This window comes from Neopsephotus bourkii, unplaced genomic scaffold (assembly GCF_033783945.1).
Source record: "Neopsephotus bourkii isolate Nb327-2 ecotype Australia unplaced genomic scaffold, CSIRO-AGI_Nbou_v1 NB_740, whole genome shotgun sequence".
Taxonomy (NCBI): domain Eukaryota; kingdom Metazoa; phylum Chordata; class Aves; order Psittaciformes; family Psittacidae; genus Neopsephotus; species Neopsephotus bourkii.
This window is the reverse complement of record NW_026901238.1, coordinates 1,149,801-1,172,370: the sequence shown is the minus strand read 5'-3', so window position 1 is coordinate 1,172,370 and position 22,570 is coordinate 1,149,801. Positions and strand designations below refer to the sequence as shown.

General features: G+C 43.3%; 1 protein-coding gene across 1 annotated transcript; it reads left to right on the top strand.

Annotated features, from left to right (window-relative positions):
- Positions 1–2,345: 2,345 nt before the first annotated feature.
- On the top strand, positions 2,346–22,306 carry MIS18BP1 (MIS18 binding protein 1). Its single transcript, XM_061354585.1, has 16 exons — positions 2,346–2,868; positions 3,587–3,700; positions 4,677–5,185; positions 6,958–7,034; positions 8,167–8,297; positions 11,143–11,233; positions 11,438–11,595; positions 12,762–12,922; positions 13,513–13,621; positions 15,010–15,856; positions 16,624–16,784; positions 17,794–17,936; positions 20,295–20,443; positions 21,088–21,169; positions 21,755–21,809; positions 22,000–22,306. Exons 1-16 carry the CDS (start codon positions 2,346–2,348, stop codon positions 22,095–22,097), a joined length of 3,408 nt encoding a protein of 1,135 aa, XP_061210569.1. The 3' UTR covers positions 22,098–22,306.
- The last annotated feature ends 264 nt before the right edge of the window (positions 22,307–22,570 follow it).

Here is a 22,570-nt window from a genome sequence, read left to right as displayed (position 1 = left end):
GCTGGCTGGGCTGAGACCATGCTGGCTGTAAGGACAGTCAATTTTATACGAACCACCATCAGAAACACAACTAATGCAGAACATAAAACAGAGCCTTTTCTTGGCATTTCCATTTTAATTTTTTCCCCGCTCTTCTTTCGTTTTCCTCTCTGCCACCTTCAGCCTGATTACTTTCCTCAGGAAGCCTAGCTCCACAAATTGCCATGAAAGGACCAGCACAGGAAGCCAGGGCCAGCTGCAGATAGCACAAGAGCTGGTCTATCTTGAAGAGAATCCCTCTGTGACTGAACATCTTGTGGAACACTTGCTCTTGGTCCCCACGCATCCAAACACCACTGTGTAACAGGCAGTATTTGCCCAGCTCATTCACTCACAGATTTCAGTCTCCGTAGCAGACGCTCCTTCCTTTCTTTCATTGGGGAGCATCTCAGAAGAACACAAAGCCCTCACAAAAAGGCTTCAAGGCCACATAACCAACTCTTACAAAACTTTCTGCTAACCGAACTACTTTCTTTACAGCTCAGGACCCCGCTTCTCACCAGAGGCATGCTTACCTTTGGCTCTTAATGCTGACAATGGCTCATCTAGGTTCTTCTCCTCCACATATGAATTCTTAAGATTTGGGTAGCAGCAAGCACAGGATCATTGTCTGATATATAATCTTGGCTACTAAGTAGCATCTGCATTTCCTGTAAGAAGCCCAAACACTTGAATTATCAAAAAAAAAAAAAAAAGTCACAAAGCACCAAAGAAAATCCCAAAATATCCAGCATTACTAGGCTTTTGGATGTAGTTACTTTTTATTCACAGTATCACAGTATGTTAGAGATTGTAAGCGACCTCAAAAGATCATCTAGTCCAATCCCCCTGCCAGAGCAGGAACACCTAGAAAAGGTTACACAGGAACGTGTCCAGGCGGGTTTTGAATGTCTCCAGAGAAGGAGACTCCACAACCTCCCTGGGCAGCCTGTTCCAGTGTTCCGTCACCCTCACTGAGAAGAAGTTTCTTCTCAAGTTTAAGTGGAACCTCTTGTGTTCCAGTTTGTACCCATTTCCCCTTGTCCTATCATTGTTTGCCACTGAGAAGAGCCTGGCTCCATCCTCGTGACACTCCCCCTTTATATATTAACAGGCATTTTGCCAATTACAGCGAACACCAAGATAATTTCTTACGCAAAATTGAATTTCTGCTGAGGCCCTGGCACAGGTTGTCCAGAGAAGCTGTGGCTGCCCCATACCTGGCAGTGCTCAAGGCCAGGCTGGACAGTGCTTTGAGCAGCCTGGTCTAGTGGAAGGTGTCCCTGCCTGTGGGAGGGGGCTAGAACTGGATGAGCTTTAAGGTCCTTTCCAACCCAAACCATTCTGTGATTCAAAACCTACCTACTGGGACTAATCTTCAGTCAGGCTCACCTGACACCACAAGCCATTAACCATGCCTTCTTATTAGCTGGAACAGCCAGGCTGCTTTGATTCATTATGCATTAATACATATATTTTATGTATAATGCAAGTAAATTCCCTCGTTTCCCACTTGAAGTATCTAACTCTACCACTTACTCTTTCTGCCAAGGCAGAGCACAGCTTGTTTTCAGAGCTCTAATTAAACTGAATATACACGGCTATAGACCAGAATCATTGCTGTCTTTTAGAACATCTGCACGTAGTTACAGCTCGGGTCCCTCCGCAGACCAGATCCCAGCAGCGAGCCCGGACTGCGCTCCAACGCGCTCTCACCGTTACCCCTGGCTGGGCTCTGCCCGCTGCCCCATCCCGCCGGGCCCGAAGAACTGGGGCACTCCGCCCCGTCCCGGCCCGCCTGCGCTGCCCGCCGCTCTGCCGCAAGCCCATCGGCTTTCCCAGGCGGGCTCATCCTCCCTACACGGAAGTGGAGCGCATTCTCCACGTGTGCGCGGCAAACAGAGGCCCGCCCAGCTCCCCCTCTTCCCGCCCGCAGCTCAACCCGGCTGCCATCCCCTCCACACGCGAAGACCCGGCCCTAGGGGGCAGCCGCTCCACCCAGGGCCCGCCTCACAGGCCGCACCCATTATGTGGTGCGCACTGAGCGCCCTGCGCAGGGGCAGCTGACACGGGCAGCGCCGCCGCCATCTCCCTCAGTACAGGGCCACTACATCCGGGAAGCGGCGTTTCCCGCCGCCCCGTTCTCGCCGTCCAGCGGGCAGTGACGTTCGGGTCCTCTCCACCAATCAGCGTGCGGCGGCTGCACTCAAATTCTCTAACAGCTAAGGCAGGCTACGCCGCGTGCGCGCGCTTGGCGCCGCCGGCCTCTGGGAAGGAGCATGAGCGTTTGAGGCTGTGAGGGACAGCGGCGGGGCTTCTGCGGCGGGATGATCGTGACCCCAGTCCACAGCACCGGCGGCGGCTCTGCCCGCGGCCGGGGAGAGCTGCCTTTCCGGTCAGTGCCTCTTAGCAGCGTCCCAGATATGCTGACCCCCTTGAAGGAGCTCCTGCGAGGCCAGGGCTCCCACGGAGCCGCCGCGGAGCCGGAGGGCGGCGGGGAGAGCTGCTCGAAGGGGCCGGCGGCCGGCAGCGCCTGCGGCGGAGGGATTCCGGGTGCCAACGAGGTCAGCCCCGGCTCCGGTCCCGTGCGGTGGCTGAAGCGAGCGGCGTGCGAGCCGCCCGCCAGCGAGTCCCCGGCCAAAATCTTCCAGCGGCTGAAAGCCGCGACGCGGCAGCAGAACCGGGACTTGGCGCTGCCCATGGGAAAGGCGCCGCAGAGGGGCTGCATTAGCGACCTGATCCTGACGCCGATGCAGGCGCAGGAAGGCCGGAGGCAAAAGGGATATGCCTCTGGAGAAGACTGGCAGAGGCCCGCCGAGGTGCGCGGTGCGGACATCCAGCCAGAAAAAGGTGCGTCCCATTGCTGTTCCGAGAAAGCTGTCTCCTGTTTAAGCTTTCGTTCGGTATGATCTCTGCATGTAGGTTATGAACCTTCCGGGGGCTGGGAGAAGTACCCAGTGAATGTTTGCAGGTGTAGAAAATATCGGTACCAGTTGCTGTCTTTCCCTCAGATTAAAAAAAGTTTAGATTATGGGCTTCTTAATGCGAAAATGTGCCTGTGGCATAGTTGATTTCACTTCCCCTTTCTTTAATTTTGAAGAATCCCTTTCATGGTATCTTCTCCCTCTTTTAGCTTGACTTTAACTGCTTCCTCTGTTGTGTTTGTGAATGAAAGGGGTCGACCCGTTGCAGTGTCTTGAAAAATAGAGAATTACACTTTGTAAATAAAAAAGGCAAAGCAAGCAGTTACTTCTGCTACTTCTTAAGGCTTTATTAACGTGAAACACATCCCGCCTGTAAGGACCTCCAAACTCCTGTTGATCCATGTGGGTTGGGTTACATCAAGCACACCTGAGGGTGTTTCTGGCATGCAGCTGAGGCAGCGTAACAGCTATAACCCTCTGAAAAAAAGGGAAAGGTGGGATTGATCATCCATTTTAGGAAAGAAAACGTGTTGTATAGTGGAGATTAGTATTTCATGAAGTATTTGTGTTGTTTCCACTGCCCCACGTAAGAAAAGGTTTTGCTCCCCAAATTCAGAAATACATTTTTTTATACTGTTTTCCAGAACTACTTTGCACTCGCATTCCTGAGCACCAGATCACAAAAGCTGTAGACCCTCTTCTGGAAACCCCTCAGAAATTCTTCTTGCGTATAAAGAAGAAGCTGCAGCAGCAAAAAGGTACTTGGTATTGCTCTGAAAACTCTTCAAAATTCCCTTCAGGGTTTCCCTTCTTGCTTATAATCTCTTGTGCACTTTGGCAGAGCATCACTCTTCCTTCGTAGTCTGGGCACAGTGAAAATGGATAAAGAAACTTGCAGATGGCACTGGGTTAGTTTTTGGTTTACCTATGGCTTAGGGATGTGGACTTCTGACCTGAAAGCTTGGCATCATTAGTCCATTTGAGTGCACTGACTCCTCTGACAAAAAAAGCCATCTACCTTCAGGCCCATGATGCGGTTAAGAGTTCTGTAGTGACTAGGTATGATAGATACTTTGTCATTTAAATGAGAAACTTGGTGGAAAAAATCCCAAACCTCTTGTTTGTTGGCTCTGCAAGAAATTCTCCTGGGGTTTTTTTGTTTGTAGTTTTTTTTTTTCCCCCCCATGTTGTTACTTGATAACAACCCTATATATGCTTCTGTCTGGTAATCCAGTTTGGAAAATGCAGATGAAGAAAATTATGCCTGTCAAAGTCTTAGTAGCATTCAAAACTGAATTTATCTGAAAACTCAAACCTGATGCTTGTGGCTCCCAGCCTAGCAGAAGCAGGGTTGCAAGCCCAGATCTTGTATTCTGGGAAGATGAAAATATTTGAGATTTGGGGTTTTGTGAAATGATTTTTTGTTCTGCCAGGAGGTTTTATTAAAGGAAAGATACTAAGAATGGTAGAGATACTATTAATAGATATGGTATGCATTCACCTGGACATGGAACATCTGTAAGTCTTTAACAGCAGGGTATTGGTGTGATGGTGAGGAAAAGGTAGTTTGAACAACTTCAGAGGTGGCTTCAATTGACACAGGCAGTGCTTTCACAGCTGTTGTAGTGATAATCAATACAGGATCCTCTTATTAAAAATGGAGTTAATTTATGACCCTGTTTATTAGTTCTCAAATAACACTACTTTCTTTGTTCCTTTTTTTTTAATGGGCAGATTCAACACCTTCAAGCCCAACCAAGCAGAACATTCCTCCTTCCACAACTACAGAAAAGCCATTAGTCAAATCTGCTTTTCCTGAGCAGCTTGGGAGTGATCCTTCAGAGTACCTGGACACTGATAAGGATAGTGAGGACAATTTCATTATGGAAGCAGTGGATACTGATGATGAAATGTCTCAAGATACAATGATTAATTATGTGAATTTAAACTCTACCCCTTTTAAAAATGGGGATGAGTTAGAAAAAGGGCAGGGAAATAGAGAAGCAAAAGAAACTGAACCTCACCAAGGCAGAAGAGGGTTGCAGGCAAGTAATAAGCAAGCTGCTCATGGAATAGAAATGGTGCTGGAGACTAATTCTCAGAAGCCATCTCAGTGCTTACGCAGTATTACATGCTCTTCTCCTGAAGTCCACGTTCCGCAGAAACAAAAGGCGAAAGAAGGCTCTAAAGTCCCTTTGGATAAACCTCACACAGACCAAGTTGCTGGCAAAGCAGACAAAGAGGTGGGAGAACTTATTACTTCAGGGCAACTGATCTATTCCTGTGGGCTGCCTCTAGCTCTGAGTTGTGATTTATTGATTTAATTTTTTTCCTATGTCAAGAATAATGAGCACTCAGGATTCAGAAGAGAATATATGTTATTGTATTAGATCTTACTGGTTGTGGGTTATTTTTTCCCTTTCTTTTTTGTTTAAAAGAAGCCTTTTTGTTTTAGTGTTCACAAGCTACAGTATGGGCTGAAAGAATTTTCCACCTGAAGGAGCCTCCTACATCATCTCTTTTACATGTGAACTGCTGTGTGTTGGTGTGATGGACATAAAAACAGATCACTCGCCAATACAGCCCCTGGCTATCAATGCAAAGCCAAGGAGGAGAGATCATTGCTGGCTGTAGGCTGAGGATGGTTCTAAGTTAATTGAACCTGTACAGCTGGTGAGGAGGTAAAAGTCTTGGCTTTCCTACAGGATATCCAAACTTTCATTAAATTAAGCAGGAAAAAATTACCTAGGAGACTAGTCTGCAGATCTTATTTTCCATTCAAGACATGCTTGGCAGTATTTACATCTTGCTGACTAAGTCTCAAGGAAAGCAGTGGATTTTGAATCGTGTTGCATCCCTCTGTGACTACCCTAGGAGGCTGGTGGAACTGTACCTTCCCAAGGGCTGTTTCCTTTCTTCCCTGGACAAATCTGTGGAATTGCAGTCTTATTGAAGTTAAGCAGGTTAATTGCTTTGTTCTCCCTCACCTTTGCCAAGCATGTTTGATGTTTCCCTGTATTTTTATTTTTTAAGAGAGTTTTGATTTGGATAAGACACTGGAACAGGTTGTCCAAAGAAGTGATAAATGCTTCACCCCTACAAGTATGGGGGTGTGAATGGGGCTTTGTCCAACCAAGTGTACTGGAAGGTGTCCCTGCTCATGGCAAGGGGGTTTCAACTAGATGATTGTTAAGGTCTTTTCCAGTCCAAACCATTCTATGGTTTGTAGCTAAGTAGATGTTGGAAGAGATGTTATTGGACACAATGGGTCTAAGCATCAGAAGGTGCTGTCTGTAGGGTTAAATCATTGGTAACATCTTCAGTGAGACCAGGGCTGGTGGTACAAGGGCCAATGTAACTCAAGACAAGATCAGGAGTCGATTAACTGAAGTTGTGAGGAGAAATAGTGATGGTTTCAGATGTTAAAAATTTCCAGCGAGCTTTTTTAAAAACAAAGGAGTATGCTTCATGGTTTTCCAAACTGGCTCAAGTACAGCTGGCTTTTTACTGCAAAATGAAGTCTTTGCAGCTGTACATATGTCAGGAGTTTGCAGGATTGGATACAGGCATTTCAATACTGTCTGAAGTTTAGCAATAACATAACTAACAAATACAATTTTTTTTTCTTCATGGATAATTTTGGACTGTAATGGAGGACAGATGCCAAAGTGTAAGAGGTGTGGCATAGTGTTGGTATCTTTTGTGAGGAGCTTTCTGGATTTGCTAGAGGTCTTGGCTAATGACTTTGTATTCTGAAAGTCAACATTAAATTACTCAAAGTTTATACAATTTAAATTCCTATGTTCACTTGTACATTCGACTTCAGCTTGATTATGCTTCAATACTTATGTATATAACTGTGCAGTTTCTCTGGTCCAGAAGATGATGCCTAATATCTCAGGTTATGCATGAGTTAATTTCTATTTTGCTAAAGCCTTGGGGATGTTTCATAGCTCAGTCTAATTAAACAGTGATGTACTTATCATTTTTCGTTTTTTTTTTTTTTTTTAAACAGAAAAACATCTGCCTAACCAGCTGGAGAATTAAAGTGATGGATGGTAACACTGCAATATGTGTTGAAGGAAAACAGAAGTAAGGAATAGTTTTTTCATTTAAATGCAAGGTAAAACATGCTGATGTGCTTTCAGCATCTGGGCTAGAAAGGTTGTGCCACCTTTCCCTGGCTTGAATATCTGCTGGTTTGAGACTTGTATTCTTGGAGTATCTTGCTAACTGTTGGAAGCACTTCCACATGTTTTTGCTGCTTTCCCCCCCCCAGCCACAGGGAACACAGCCCTCTGCTGCATCTGAACCCTTGTGGCAGTGCTTGCAGCTCTTACTCTATCTTATAACCATAGCTGTCTAGCTTCTGGTTGAGCACACTGAACCACTTTGCTCAGATACTGCAGAATGGCAGAGTTGTGCATGGGGGGACGAGTGGCTGTGCAGCTGGATGCTGAGGAGTGCTGGGAGAAGGAGCACGTGGAGCTGTGCCTTCATGGAACTTAGGCTTTGGTAAATACAAAGTGATGTTATCACTTAAACTTCTTTATCAAGGAAGAGACTAATTTCATTTATGGGTGCCAGAGGTAGAGTGCCTATATTCAGGAAACTGTGGGTTAAATAATTATTTCAAAGTCCAGTCCCAAGTCAGTCAGAGAGCTTAAGAGGAATAAATGTGTTTGGTAGATCTCCCAAACTGGTGTTTATTTGGGGTCTTATGAGCTTCTGTTTCATTTCACAAAAACTGTTTTGTGTTTAAGTCAAACTTGGTGAGGACTGCCATCAGCCAGGTATCCCCTCCATATTATTTGTGATGGCACCATTACTCCTACAGCAGCACCTGTTCCATCTGAAAACTGACTCTCTGGGGGGTTTTTGTTATGGTTTTGGTCAGATTGAACTCAAGCAGCTGGAAAACAAGTGTCAACAACGAAGAGTTTTAGCTTGCATCATTCTGCTTCTGCAGCCTAATGCTAAGCCCATTTTCTGTGACTAACATTTGCAGTGGTGGACACATTTGTTCTGTCTCCTGTCCAAGTATTAGACAAGGCCAGAACTGTTTCTCTTCCAAGCTAACAAAAGAAAACCTAGCACAGTGTCTGTATTTCTCATAACATATGTTACATTGCCAGTCTTATGTGGAATATCAATAGTCTAGATTTAAATTATTTCTTCTATAAAAACAATGTTTTATTTCTGTTTTTCATGTTATCTGTCTTAGAGGTACGAAAGATGTGGTTTGGCATAGTGATGCCATTATTGAACGCATAGCACGCAACCAAGTTAAAACATCAACTGGCAGTATCTACTTGCTACAGGGAAAAATTAATTCAGCTTTGATGAGAAAAGAAGGTAAGAAGATGATTGTAACATTACAAACTGAGAAGGGCTTTAGATTTATGACTGAACACACTACTGCAGTAAATGCTTTGTCTTGCCCTGCTGATTGGGCTCGGTGGTAATTCAGCACATGCTGGGAAGTAACTCCACCAACAGAGTTCTGAATGCTATCTACTGTTAATGGTAGCTGGCAGTTTTAGGGTGCTGCAGTTATAGACAGGGTTCTCAGGGCATGAAGTTGACTAATAAGTACATTCTTCTAAAGAAGCTGGTTTTGCTAAGATAAACTTTATGTAATTTTAGTTAATATTTTGGCATTTAAATAGCACTAGGACATTCAAGTAGGGATTTTTATACACTAGTGAGATTACTCTGATGGTTGTATTCTATCTGTGACTTACTAGTCAGTAAATAATGACTAGTTCTGCAATGATACATGGTATTTCTGTTAGCAGGCAGTTCTGATGTCAGTGCTTTATAATTTAGTAAACTGATCCACCTTTAGAGTCTAAGTGGTACGTTGCACCAAATCCAGCTAAGCGTCCTGCTCCAGATTGTTTTGAAGCCTGTGGAATTTTAAAGGAAACTTAATCTATACGTAAGTTAGGTCAGGCTTTATTCTTCTTGCTTCACATGCATCCTCTGTCATGTTCACTAGTAAATGAGCTGCCATGTTAGTGCTTAGAGGCAGCTCTGGCAATGTAAACATTGTCCATCTTATAGATGGAGTAAAGGTGTGCCTTGTGTGTGTGATCACACTCTTTAAAGCAGTGCATATGCACTCTTTGGTCTTCCTGTCCAAGCACAAGGCATCCAGAGATATGTCTGTAGCTTTAATATTTTTCTTCTCACTTTCCTTACTGTGATGCATTCTGATAAATACCTGACTTGGCTGCTCTCTGACTTGGTTTTTTTTATTAGTTCTGCTAAATACTTGTATTTGGTTTTATCCCAATATTTTTGGAAGGAAAAGTGAAAGGAATAGACTTCTGAGCAGAGTGCTCAAGTACCACAGAGATTTCCTAAGCCTAAGTGGTAATCGACTACTGGGTCAGTTCTTCTGATCTTTGGACTTAGTGCAAATTGCCCTTCCTTCTCAGCTTCCCCTTTGTCTCCTAACATACCCAACGCACAAAATCCTACCGTGGGGCTTGTGTGGAAAATACTCTGAACAGATTCAGTATGGCTATATGAATAAAAAGAGAAGTTAAAGACAAGCTAATGTGGGTAGAGAGGAGAAGAAATGTTGCAGCTAAAGCCTAACATGAGGATTTCCCTAAATGGGCAGTGCTGGCAGCCAGGAGAGGCTGGAGGGGGCAGCAGTGGAACCATCAGTCTGTGATCAGAGCTGCACCCGTACAGAGCTTCTTCGTTGTGGTTTGACTGATGTGTGCCGAGATGGCAGGTGACTCTTCAAAGCACTGAAATCATTAATGAAACATGTTGCAGTAACAGCACTGGCTAGGCACTTGCCTACTTCTGCCTCATTATCCAAAGTGCTGTTCGCAATTTGGTGTTCCAGGTGTGCTCCCAAATCTGTCTGCTGGTCACTGTTGATGAAAACATGTGAGGGACAGCACAGGCTATTAGCTGTCCATGCTCTGCTCCAGGAAAGATGTTGTCTATGGCTGATGTCCCACAGTCTGCCCCGCAGCAGGGTTGAGGTACACAACCTTGTGGTACTCACTGCATTCCAGGCTGTACTTCCCTCAATAGCATTTGCTGTGCTTTATCTAAAGCTTGTCCTGATCTTCATGAAACGTTTTATCCAGTCTGTGTAAAGACCAAACCGATGTACTGCTCTTAAGGGGCTGAAGGATGAAATAACTAGCATGTAACACCTCACAGGAAGCCTGCTTTGATACCTGTAGGCCTGAAAGGTGGCTGATACAAAGCTTTTTAAGAAAGTTGTTTCTCAAGTCCCTTGAAATTAAGGAATGTGGCATTTGGCATTTGTATAGGGTAAACCCATAGAAACTAGTATTGTGTGGGGTTGATGGATGTATAGTGAGATACTGAAGCAGACATCTACACAGATCATATGGATGAAGTAATAACTCACAATGGTGAAAGACTACTTTGGCAGGGCCTGTACACTTTGAGTCTCTAGAAAGACTTCTGGGAAGATTAGTGAGGGTAAAAAGTATTGATGTGATGAGAAGGAGGAACTTCTGTGGGTTTAAATAACAATATAAAATGGGAGGAATAAAACAAATCTCATAAGCATGTGGGCTGTGGAGCAGAAAAGAACATGAGCTGGGAAGCAGCAGCTGTCGCCTCATGCTGCTAGGTTTCTCTGGGTGGTAGTGATGAGTGCTGGCCACAAAGCATGTTGTAAGAGCTTTTGAGAGGCCATTCAAATTATGACAGTCAGTCTTGGTAAATGTAAAATGTTGCACGAGGTGGTGGGGAAAGGATATTTTTACATCTGTCACAGAATGGTTTTATAGTTAGATATGGGAGGGAACTTTAAGGATCAATTTAGTCCAAATCCTGTGCAAGTCGAAACAGCTAAGATGTAACTTGAGCCTGGAAGCCTCAGGTTTTCTGTTGGACTTGCGGTACTCTGCCACAAAGCCTTGTGTCAATACAGTGAGATGAACAGGAAAGTGTATGCTCCTGGTTCCTGGAAACTTGAGTGCTGTCTCCAGAGACTGACACTTGTAACTAGTGTAATTAGTCAATTCTCAGTTAACTTTTCTATGCTGTTCTCTGCAGCCTGTGTCTCTAGTGTGTTTAAAGACATGATTTGCTTCTGAGGTACTTACAAAACCATGATTGTACTGGATGTTAGTGCTACCCTTTGTGATTAAAAGTATTGCTCAGCTATTTTTAATGCTGATTTTGTTTCAAACAGGATTTCCTTACCATTTCATCAGAAGATTTACATATGGTTTTTCCCCAAAATGGAAGGAATTCGTGGAGGAATTTCTTGAGGAAAGAAGAAGGTATTTCTTTGGAGATCCTGTTTCACTGCAATGTTCTCTTTAGTATTCATTGAGATTTTGCTTTTTAAGAATACTGTACTAGAGAAGTATAAAAGCTTGTAGATGGGCATGAAGACTATGTTCCAGGCACATACTTGCTGCTTTTTGGAAGGATACCCTTTTACCTTGAAGATGTTTTATTATTTCTTTCCTCCAAATTGTTAGGAAAGAACGAAAACAAAATAGTGCTGAGAATGAAGAAAGTGATTCAGTGGTAGGTGCTGATGTGTTGAAAAATGGAAAAGACTCAGCAGGAGGTGTAAAGACACCTGAAGCCAGGAGTACCGCCTATGAAGTATTACCGAAGAACAGTGAAAATGCTTGTGAGTATTTAATAATCCTTTCTTCAGAAAAAAAGTTGGGGTGCTTTTGAGAGCTGTTGTCCCCATCAGAAGATTATACTGTTAATCAGGCTGTATGGAAGTGTAACAGACTAGTTGGGCGGAGTTTTTTATTTGTGTTCCCTTAGACCACAATGATCAAAAGCACCAACTTCTTATTTCTGGTATGCTGCCGTACACCAAGTGAGTCAGGGCTACCCTCAGGGTTGACCCTGGGAAAGGAGCAGCAGCCTGGTTGGTCTGCAGTAGCTGAAAGCAATGACTTCAGAGCCATTTATCCTGACAGCAAACTTGACTGAATTTTTTTTTCTAGTTGCTATTTTGCATAATGTATTCTTTCCTTAGTCCCTCTGGGGATGCCTGTGGGATTTAATGTCTCTATCACAGCTCCATGCTTGGACTTCTCCCTGCAGTGCTCTTTTCGTCTGGGTTAATTTTAAATCATGAACCTTGAGCAGGTTCATTTTATGGCATCTTAGTGTTTTTGCCACAGTGGAGGCATAGGGAGTGCTAACAGTCAGGTGTGGATGGAATTGATTGTGGAAGAATTCATGGCATTGGCTTTGTTTCCAAGGGAAATGGGTGTAAAGCCATAACCTACTGATCTTCTTGTTTTCTCCTTTGCCTTGTAATGCAGTCTCAGCTTTGTTCTGGGCACAAATAGCTTTCAGATTTAACTTTGACTTGTTTTTAATGTCTTGTCATAGTTCCAGCAAGGCTTTTGCCAAACTTCCTGGTACTATTTGTTAATACTGTAATCAGGTTTTCTTGCTAACACTATATAAGCATTTTTCTTATATTTTTTCTCTCATTGCAGTTAGGGTATGTTCAGTGTGATAACTTTTCTTTATCATTCTACTTCCCTATATGACTTCTACAGTGTTTATAAACTTCTAAACAAAACAAAGTTCACAAGAGTAAATTCTATAATTTGTGAGGGTTATAACTTCAATCATGTTAAGCTGTGCTCAGTGCTAACCTGAGCACTCTTAAAAGGACAACAGAACACTGTCCTAAGTTTTATGTTTTCTATGTAGTCAGTGCAAATGGGTTGGTTTAAATGCAACATTGTTGCTATGATTGGGAAGTCCACAAAGCTGAATTTTCAATGCTGGGGACAAAACTAGATTCCTTGTTTTTCCTTGCAGTTACAACACCAAACCAAAAATCCGTAGTGAGTGACCAAGTGTACACTCGGAGTGGCCGTCTTGTTAAACCACCACTGAGTTTTTGGAGCGGGCAACGCGAGTTTGTTGATCAGGAGCTAAATGTTACTATACAATATGGTGGAACTGATTATTTGAGCATTGTAAGACTCTTTATTGTTTACTTAAATGTATCTTAAATATAATATATTTGGCTAGGATGAGGTAATTGTTGTCTGTAGAATGGGAATCATTGGGAATTACTTTTGCCAAAAGTGTTCTTTTTTGAAAGATAAATTTTTCTGAGAGGAAGTTGCAGATGGACTGGCTTGTATCATCGGGGTTCACAGGTAAAATGTTTTCAGTAGTACCATAATACAAACTCCCTGCCACAGGGTTGTCAGTGCTGCCATGGTGCACCCCTTACCATGTGGCGTTTCACATCTGTTAGGACCAGATATTTCCTCAGTTCATTAACCACCAACTCAAGCAGTTCTAGGTCTTGAGATATTAATTTAGGGTTTAGGATATTTAAATTTAAAGGAATCCTGGCAAAGTTGCTTTGGTTGTATGCATTTGCATAAGCACCTATGTCCTTCACATAGTATTTAATAGATACTAGTCAATGTAAGCGACTTAAATCTTGTAAACATTTGGTGTGTCTTGTAAACATTTGGTGTTTTCAGATTTGGCATCAGTAGGCTTGATATGTAAACTCTTGCAGAAGTTTAGATTAAATTGTTTTATTTTGAAGCTGTATAGTAGTAAAAAATCCCAAAGGAAGACGAGCTCCATCTCAGGGAAGAATAAAAGAAAGAAACTAACGAAGGCCACAGAAGAAATGTCAGAAAGACAAAGTAAAGGTAAAAAATGTTTTGTGGGTTTTTTTTTCTTTTAAAGTTATTGACTAGAATCAGTGGGATTATGAGTTGGGTGCTGGAGTGGTATGGTGATGTCCTGTTAATGCAAAGAGATTATGTTAGTCTTTTAATGTTCATAGAAGCAGCAGTCAACCAATTACCAAAGTAGTGTAAATGCCCAGTTTTACAGCTCCAAATATAAACCATGTTTGTAAATCATGTTATTTACTAATGGGAACAGACTTCTTACCAGAAACTGGAATGAAAGGATTATGAGTGTTCCGAAGTTCCTGCTCCTGTAGTTTGGATGTCTCAGTGTGAGTGTTACGTGTAGCTGCAGAGAACCTGAAGAAAAGCAGAGTTCACTAGTCCTGGGAACTGCTGCTCTTGCTTTACTTTTTAAGTTGGATGAATTTAAAAAAAAAAAAAAAAAGCCTATGTAGGCAAAAAAAGTATATTAACAGAGGTTTAAAACATTTACTTTTAATAGAATTTGGGAAGTAACAGAATCCTGAAAACATTGTAAGATATAAAGCAGAAGTTTCTCTTGTAAAGCAACTGTCATGTTCCCTGCAGAAAAGTTCTGTGTGGCACAAGTAAAGCTTTTGGGATGTCAGTGTTTGCTCAACCCCAGCCACTGCATTTTAGCAACATTTTCTGTTTACTATTGTGTTCTCTATCTCTTCAGTAATTTAACATGGTTTAGTGTGAGGTGTCCCTGCCCATGGCAGGGGGGTTGGAATTAGATGATCTTAAGGTCCTTTCCAACCCTAACTGTTCTATGATTCCCTTTTGAAGCCTTGATAATCCTAATTCTTTCAGTCATCTGGGGGCTATCTGTCATGGAAATGAGCTGGGCAGGTAGAGGATGTCTCCTGTTGGCGAGGAACCCTCCCGCTACTAGTTGCGCTCCCCCTGAGCAGAGGGACACTTGCTCAGTACACATCCAATGCTTATAACCAGTTTTCTGTGATGTGCTCTTTACAAAAGTTGTGTAAATGGCTTTTCACTTCTTGACGTCCATGCAGTGGACTGGCCTGCCTGCTGGGACATGCTGTCATGTCTGTATTGTGTACCTTCTTGTTCCTAAAAAACTGAATCCCAAATACATTGGAGTGTATGTGTGAGGGCAGAGGCCTCTACTCAATCCTTCCAAGATGCGTGTATGGGAAAAGAGGTGTGGTGATTTCAGGAAGCTTCACTAGATGTGGTTTTACTCAGTCATGTTTGATAACATTAGGGGCTACAGTCTGTTATAACAAAGCAGTTGGCAGATCTTAATCAGCGTGTGTTGCCTGGTATCCTGCAACAGGCTAGTCTTTGCTTGCCTGAGAACACACTAATGATATATGTTAAAATGCATGGTGTTATACTGACATCATCTCTTGCAGGGAAAAACAATAAGAAAGGGATGAGTTCCAAAACAGAAGCCAAATCCACTGGAAGCAATAAGGCCAGGCACTTTGTTTCAGATGATGATGCAAGTGATAATGCAGCCAACAGGGCAAAAACTAAACAGCTTTCTGTTAAGCTGACTCCTTTAAAGGCTGGAGCACTAAACAAACATAGTAGCAGAACCCCAGCAACATCAAAGGAAAACAGAGGAGTGGAACATAGAGAATTGACTATGTATCAGTACTCCTTAAGGTCAGCCCAAAGTCAGCAAGATAAGCGCTTAACAGAACCGTCAAGCAAAGATGAGGAAGAGGAATCCAGTGAAGATATCCCACTGTCTGTCAAAAGGAAAACTAAACCTTTATTGAAACCAGAGATTCACAACTCTAAACCTTCCTCTAACTGTAGAAGGTCACAGAATGATGCAAACAAGGTGTCCTGTGAGCAAAGGACAGTAAAACACATGTCTGCCACCTATAATGTGCTGTTGAGGCAAAATGTACCCAAATCCAAGGATGGTTCCGATTTACTCGAAGAAGAAACACCTACTTGGTCTAGAACTTCTCACCTGCCGGATAAGGCAGTGAGGAAAACAAGCAGAATCAACGTGCCAACGTTGATTGAACCTGACGCTGAGTCTGAAAGCAGTGAAGAGGAGTTTCATGTAAAAGAAAAGGGTTTAAAACTATCTGATAGAAAAACAAACTACAAAGTTTCTAACCCTGCCAAGCTTTCAGCAGAAAAATCAAGAGAATCTGAGAGGGAAAAGGTGCAGAAACCTCTACAGCTTTTCCCAAGGGCAGGTGATGCTTGGTCTGAAAAGGAATTACAGAAGCTCTACAGGCAAGTGGTTGTGCTGTCCTCACAGGGCAAAGGTTCTCTTGGGCATTGGGAGGTATATGCTGGGCAGGGGGTTGAGTGATCTCCATTTGGGTTTTTAGGATTCACACTGTAGATGTGTGAGCCTAAACCAGCTCCTTCCACAGTGATCAGTGTGAAGTGAGAGGAACACAGATACTAGGTGAAATTTTGTGAATCTACTCCTCTACCTGTTTTTCAAGAATTGTACTTGTTAAAAGTAATAAGCCTTCCTAGGAGTAAAATTGAGAAAAAAAAGTAGGTGAATAATGCAGTGAAAGTGTTCATATTTGTGATTTAGACTGTATGTCAGAGGGAGTGTATTCTCTCCCCAATGGAATAAAATGTTAAACGTAATGTGTTTATGTGTTTAAGCTTTGTAAAGGAGAGATTAGCTGCCAGAATGTTTAATTAAAATGTCATCCAATTACTTAAACTCTTGGGCAGTATTTAATACATACACCAAGTAGTAAAATGACCAGTTTGAGCTTGTTTCTTTTAGATTAGAAACCTGAAAAGGCATGAGCTCCTGTCTTGTGGGGGGAGAGGCTGCAAATACAGGAGAATGATAGGTAATGGCACCATTACCTTAAATGGTCCCAATAAATCTGCATGCTTTAAAGCATCTGAAGAAGATACCAGAGACATCAGTGTCCTTTCCAGGGAGGGCAGCTGGTCTCCAGATGCTTTCCCTGGCAGTGCTGTGCAGGTCGTGCAGTGTGCTGAAGGCTGTGGCTGTGTTCTCTTGGCAGGGCCATTGCATCACTTCCAAAGCACAGGAATGGCTTTTGGGTGGAGGTCGCCATGGCGGTGGGGTCTCGCTCTGCTGAAGAGTGCCAGCAGAAATACGCAGAACAGCAGGCAACAGGTTCCAAAAAGAAGGCCACAGCTTCAGGAAAATCAGAACAGAAAGGTACTGACCTCTTGGTTTTGGGTATTTTGTCATTTTAAAATAATCTAAAATTCAGTATTTATTATGGAATGACAGATACAGACATAAATGGTCATCAGGGTCTGACAGTGAAGACTTATCTTCTGCAGTGTAAAGCTTTGTTACAGAGCTTGGAGGGCAGCATAAATGACTGCAAAGTAACAAGAAGACAAAAAATATTCTTAGAATTTTTCCAGTTTTTGCATGATGGGAAGTCTTAAACTGGCCTTGGCACCTATGGGAAAACAGCTGTTTGTGCCTTAAGAGGTTCTTGGAGGCCTAGCAGATAATGAACTACTTGTAGAGCTGTCTCTCAACAAAAGATAAGGGGCACTTGGATGCACTAAGGGCAACGCAGAGTAAGAACAGCGAGGTTGCGTACTGGGGCGTCTGGCACTGACATGCCTGTTGCTATTTTGTGTCCAGTTCTGGAGTTAGTAGTTCATGTTTGCAGAGAGCAAGTACACTCCGAAGTGAAAGGTGTAAGATCTTCAATCCAGTTATTTAATGCAGGGAATAAGTGCCTAGGGAAGGAAAGCTGTTTGCTAGCAGCTCCTCTTACTGACAGGATATAAGTGTGTATGCTGAAGCCTGAGATGAGCATTCTGTAAACCTCGTGCTGAGGACACTAAATTGATCTCTGTGCAGCAAAGCCTTTGTCTGAGCACTTTATTCCTCTTGAAACAGGTGACAGGCCTTAGGATCTTTTTCTCTGAAATGCCAATGCATGGATAGTTCTGTTAAAATCATAACAAAATGGCTGAGGTATGACACTTGCAACAGCTATGTAAGGCTCTGGAGTAAGCTTCCACTTAAAATATAGTAGAGAAGTTCTTTTTGAAAGCATAAATTGTTTAAGAACTGAAAGGATCATAAATAAGCCGAGACATTGCCACAGAGGACAGACTGGATTCTTTATCACTAGCACTGATTGTATTTAGTGAATTTTAAAGTGATGTCTTTAGAACAATTACTATTTTGATTTGTGTAGATAAGAAAGAGCCGGTTACAATAACTGCCAAAGTGGCAACATTGAAAAGAAAGCAGCAGATGAGAGATTTCCTGGAGCATTTGCCAAAGGACAACCATGATGATGTTTTCACTGCAACACCCTTTCAAAATAGAAAAGTAAAGGTAAATCTGGGAAAAGAGTGTATATAGGAGTGTGCTTTTTTGGTTGGTGTTTCAAGGGTGTGTTACAAGTCTGATGGTTCAGCTCAATCAACAAAATCTTGTGAATTTGGGGAAAGAAGCTTATTTCCTTAGTTTGTTATTGTAATATTTGAATTGCTGGCAGTGGGAATGTGTGGCTCCTGCAGACAAGCGTTGCTGCTGAATGGATGTTTAAACAGGTCGGGGGGGCGGGGGGCCTCCCTTCTGCCTCTGTGCGAGAGGAACTTGTGCTGCTGGAAGGGTTGACTGTGCAGTGATACCGCTGTCCTCGGAACAGCGGATGCATCCTTGTGCTGCAGAACCAGGGACTTTATAAAGTCAGGCTCATACTCAGCATGAAGTAAGGTAAGATCTTCTTTCTTCCTCTTCTCAGCACATCTAGCATTCAAAAACACTCAATGCTGCCGGGGAGTGGGTTTCTCTGTGGGAGTTCTGTTATGCAGTTGTCCTGGTCCTTGCCTGTTGTTTACTTCCTCCTTCCTGTTTGGGCTGAAGAGCTGCCCTGTTTCCTTGCTTATGTTCAGTTTTAGCATCCAGTGCAGGCTGGGTGCATTTCCACCTGCTCCATGTGCAGCCCCCAACTGCACCAAGCACCCGGTGCCACAGCTGGTGAGTGCTACCGTTTCTTTGTGATAAACCTCCACTTCACTGTGGTGAAGTGTGAGTATCTGCTCTCCCAGAGTAGTAGAATAGAATCAACTAGGTTGGAAAAGACTTGTAAGATCATTAAGTCCAACCACTACCCCAGGACTGCAATGACCACCACTAAACCGTATCGCCGAGGGCCTCATCTACACGTTTTTTGAGCACTTCCAGGGATGATGATTCACCCATTTCCTTGGGCAGCCTGTTCCAATGCCTGATCACTCTCCCTGTGAAGAAATGTTCCTAATACCCAGTCTAAACCTCCCCTGTCACAGCTTGAGGATGTTACCTCTTATCCTGTCACTTGTTACTTGGGAGAAAAGACCAATCCCCACTTCACTACAACCTCCTTTCAGGTAGCTGTAGAGAGCAGTAAGGTTCCCCCTGAGCCTTCTCCAGACTAAACAACCCCGGTTGCCTTAGCCGTTCCTCATAAGACTTGTACTCCAGGCCCTTCACCAGCTTCATTGTCCATCTCTCAGTGTCAGTTAAGCCTGTTTTAATTTGTAAAGAGAAAGTCACCTAATTAGCAAGAGAATTGTTTTTTTTTCCTGTAGGGAATTCTTTATGTATAGTCCATGATGCATCTTTGCTGTTCTCTGCCCAAGCTAGCTCTGCCTATTAAAGCTGGTGCCTCAGCTCCAGACGGACATGACAGCATGTCTGTATCTCCTCATATAGTTGTTTGTTGGTGGATTTTCTTCTTAGCAGCAGTGCATTTCTTATTCTGGAACACATCCATAAGTGGAGTAATACTCATGGGGAAGTTAGACTTTAAGCAGTGGTAATTGCATTGCTTTCCATAAGCAGTGCTGTGGAGAAATCCCCATGATGAGTATGAGTGGGCTGGCCACGAAAAAGGCCATGCATCCTTGTCTAAGACACCCTGGTTCTGCAGAGGGATTCTACAGGAGACTCCTCTTGTGGCAGAATACAACTTCAGCCAGTTGTTCAAGAGTTCCCCCTTTTTTTTTAATCCTTTCCCTCTAAAATTCATTTTTCCTGGCTTGTGCCATGTGTAAAATTAGGAGTCATTTGTGGATGGATTCCTCTTTATGTACAAGGCCAGCTCCTCCTTGAACCTGTACAGCCTCTTTGCACCTGCAATTTCTGGTGCTAAGTTCCAGCAGCTCCTGAGTGGGGGAGTTGTGATTTTTATCATCATGTCTGCTTTTCTCTGAGTCTTTCCAGTTCTCTGTCTTCAAAATTAAAGAAGTTCACTGAGCTATCCTGAAATCCTCCTCCCAGGTAGTGATGGTCAGCTTTGAGCTTGTAATTTTAATCAAAAATTATTTTTGAATGTGTAGTCACAGCCTAAAAGGCCAGGAAAATGTTGGGCATCAATGAGAGGAATATTAAGTGCTGGACAGAGGCATTGTGTGGCCACTCTGTCGAGTCCTTGCATACCTGTGTTCTATCTGCTGTGCACATTGCTGGTTTCTGCATCTCCAGATGTCAAAAAAGCAGCTGAAGTAAGCAAGGAAACAGAGCAACTGCCTGTTGAGGAGAGAATAGAGTCTGGGGCTCTCTGTGAGGAAGAGGGGCACCATCATGGTCCATAGTGTTGTGCAGGGCCCGTGGCCTATGGCTGCTGAGCCAGACCTGTGAGGAGCCTTTTCAGCAGACTTCTGTTACAAAGGGCAGGTCATTGATTGCTCTGCTGTGACTTTGTAGTTGCCAACATTCCGGGGAAGCCAAGAAGATGATGATGATGCTTTTGCACTTACGGACAACCCAATCACACCTTCCTCAGGTGTCCTCCCTACGGCGAAAACTCCTCAGTGTGAGCATATCAGCCCTGGTATGCTGGTACCCATCAACAGGTAGGAGCTCCTACAGCTGGCTATTCCTCTGCTACTCTTCCTTTCGCACTTCCCCCAAGATTGTTTTTTGTCACCCAAGAAGATCACTCTTGGAACTTGGACACCAGTTCACTTTCAGACTTGGAGCACACATAGCAAATCCTGTGGTCCTTGAGGGAATTGTTTAATGAAAGCCCTTTCCTTTGGCAGTGTGTGCCCTTTAAGCTACTCAACTAAGCATGCGCAGCAAAACCTATGTCAACAATTTGTCCTTTTACTCTTGGAGAAGGCAAGTGATTTGGGCTTCAGCCTCAGCAGTGGTTTCTCTGTTCATTTTGAGTCTGACCCTGTTAACCCAGGTGCTTCAGGCTTTTCTGAAACAAACTGAATCATCTTGAAACTTGTTGTGTGAGTGGAGTTTTATCTAATGGACAAGGAATGAACCTCACCTGAGGAGCTGGTGAAGCATTTAGAGATCTAGCATGTGATCTGATCCAATGCTGCTGTGGTGTTACATGCCCAGAGCTGCTGTGATACTTAATTGCCCAATGACTGTTTTTAATGGAAGTGCTGAATTAAGAGTTGTATGTAACATCTTTAACTGTGTCCAGTGGATTCTGTGCTCAGCACACTGGTGAGATTAACTTGCTCAATTACACCTGCAGGAATGATTACGACAAGTACGTGTTCAGAATGCAGAAGAACACACAGGGCAGCAGAGGCACCTGGGCCAATGTCAAGAAGAAGGTAATAAGCCTGGTTTCCTTGAATGCCCCCTAGTTTCACCCTAATAATGCAAGGTTTAGCTAAGCAATAGTCAGGAGAATCCCGGGACCACAGACTGGTGTCTGTGCAAGATGGAAAACAGGAACATTACCCTACTTCCTCCCAAACTGCTGGGTCTTGTATCTGTTTTTCTCAGAGAAAAGCTCTTTTTTGCTATAAAAGAGCTATTTATTGTCAAATGCTTTTCAGGATTTGCAATGGTGATCTATAGGTACGTATGAAGTTCCTGTTCTTTTTTTTACTGTTCTTCTGTACTGTAGGAAACAATTCTAATTTTGTATCAGTTCCTCAATTTATGTACTTACTCCTTCAGTATCCTAAACCTGGTTATTTCTGACTTTTCCGTGAAAAGCTCAGATCCCAGAAGCCAAGAAATGTCAGTGATAGCATTTATGGCAGCTGAACAGTTCAAACCTTTAGTGAAAATGTAGCACAGCAATAGGGTAACTGAATTCCAGCACTGTTCAGAACCTGTGTCAGCCCTTGGGGACTGTGCTGTCCATCCTGTGCTGTGGTCTTACCAGGTCCTTTCTGTCCTTCTGTCAGGCTGGAGGTGTGCTTGATACGCCAGCATCCCGCAGGACCTTCCCAATCCATACAAGTAAGTAGCTGCCATCGTTTCAGGCTCCTTCACCTAACTTTTACATTGCCACTAGCTTGTTGGGTTTCCCCAATCTGTGTTTAATAATTTTTCTGCAGTCTGTTTCTCATAAGCACCTTTGCTTTTTGGACCTTCTGTAACTGCTTATTGAGCTCGGGCACACACACTAATAACCCTGTTTTTCTTACAGAAGTGACACAGCCCTCTCTGTCAGGGAAGCTCTTTGTTATGGATGCAACAGACTTATCAGATGAAGAACAACAGGATGATTCCTCTTTTTCTTTTTGATGAACTTTGTGGATTTCATTAGCTCAACATTTACTGTCCCTCTCATATACAGCAAAGGGTTTGGCCACCCCTCTGCAGCAGCATGCCTGTGATGGTACATGGCCTGCAGTGGTTTTACATGTTTTAGCACCAGGCTTGCCTTACTGCCTCTCTGGCACCATGTGTCATTTCTCAGGTGTACACAGTGTCTCTTCTTTGCCCACGCTCCTCTGTGCCCTGTTCCTCCTAAGGGAGGAAGAGATGTACATGGATACCAATTTCAATTTTTGGTTAGTTGTAAGTTAAAGTATGTTCCTGAAATACAGTTAAAGTATGTTCCTGAAATACAGTTAAAGTATGTTCCTGAAATACAGTTAAAGTATGTTCCTGAAATACAGTTGTACAATAAATGTATAATGGTAACCAACTGGAATTGTTTTTTCATTTCCTCTGCTGAGAGTCTGAATTTTTACATTTCCTTAATGTAATAAAAA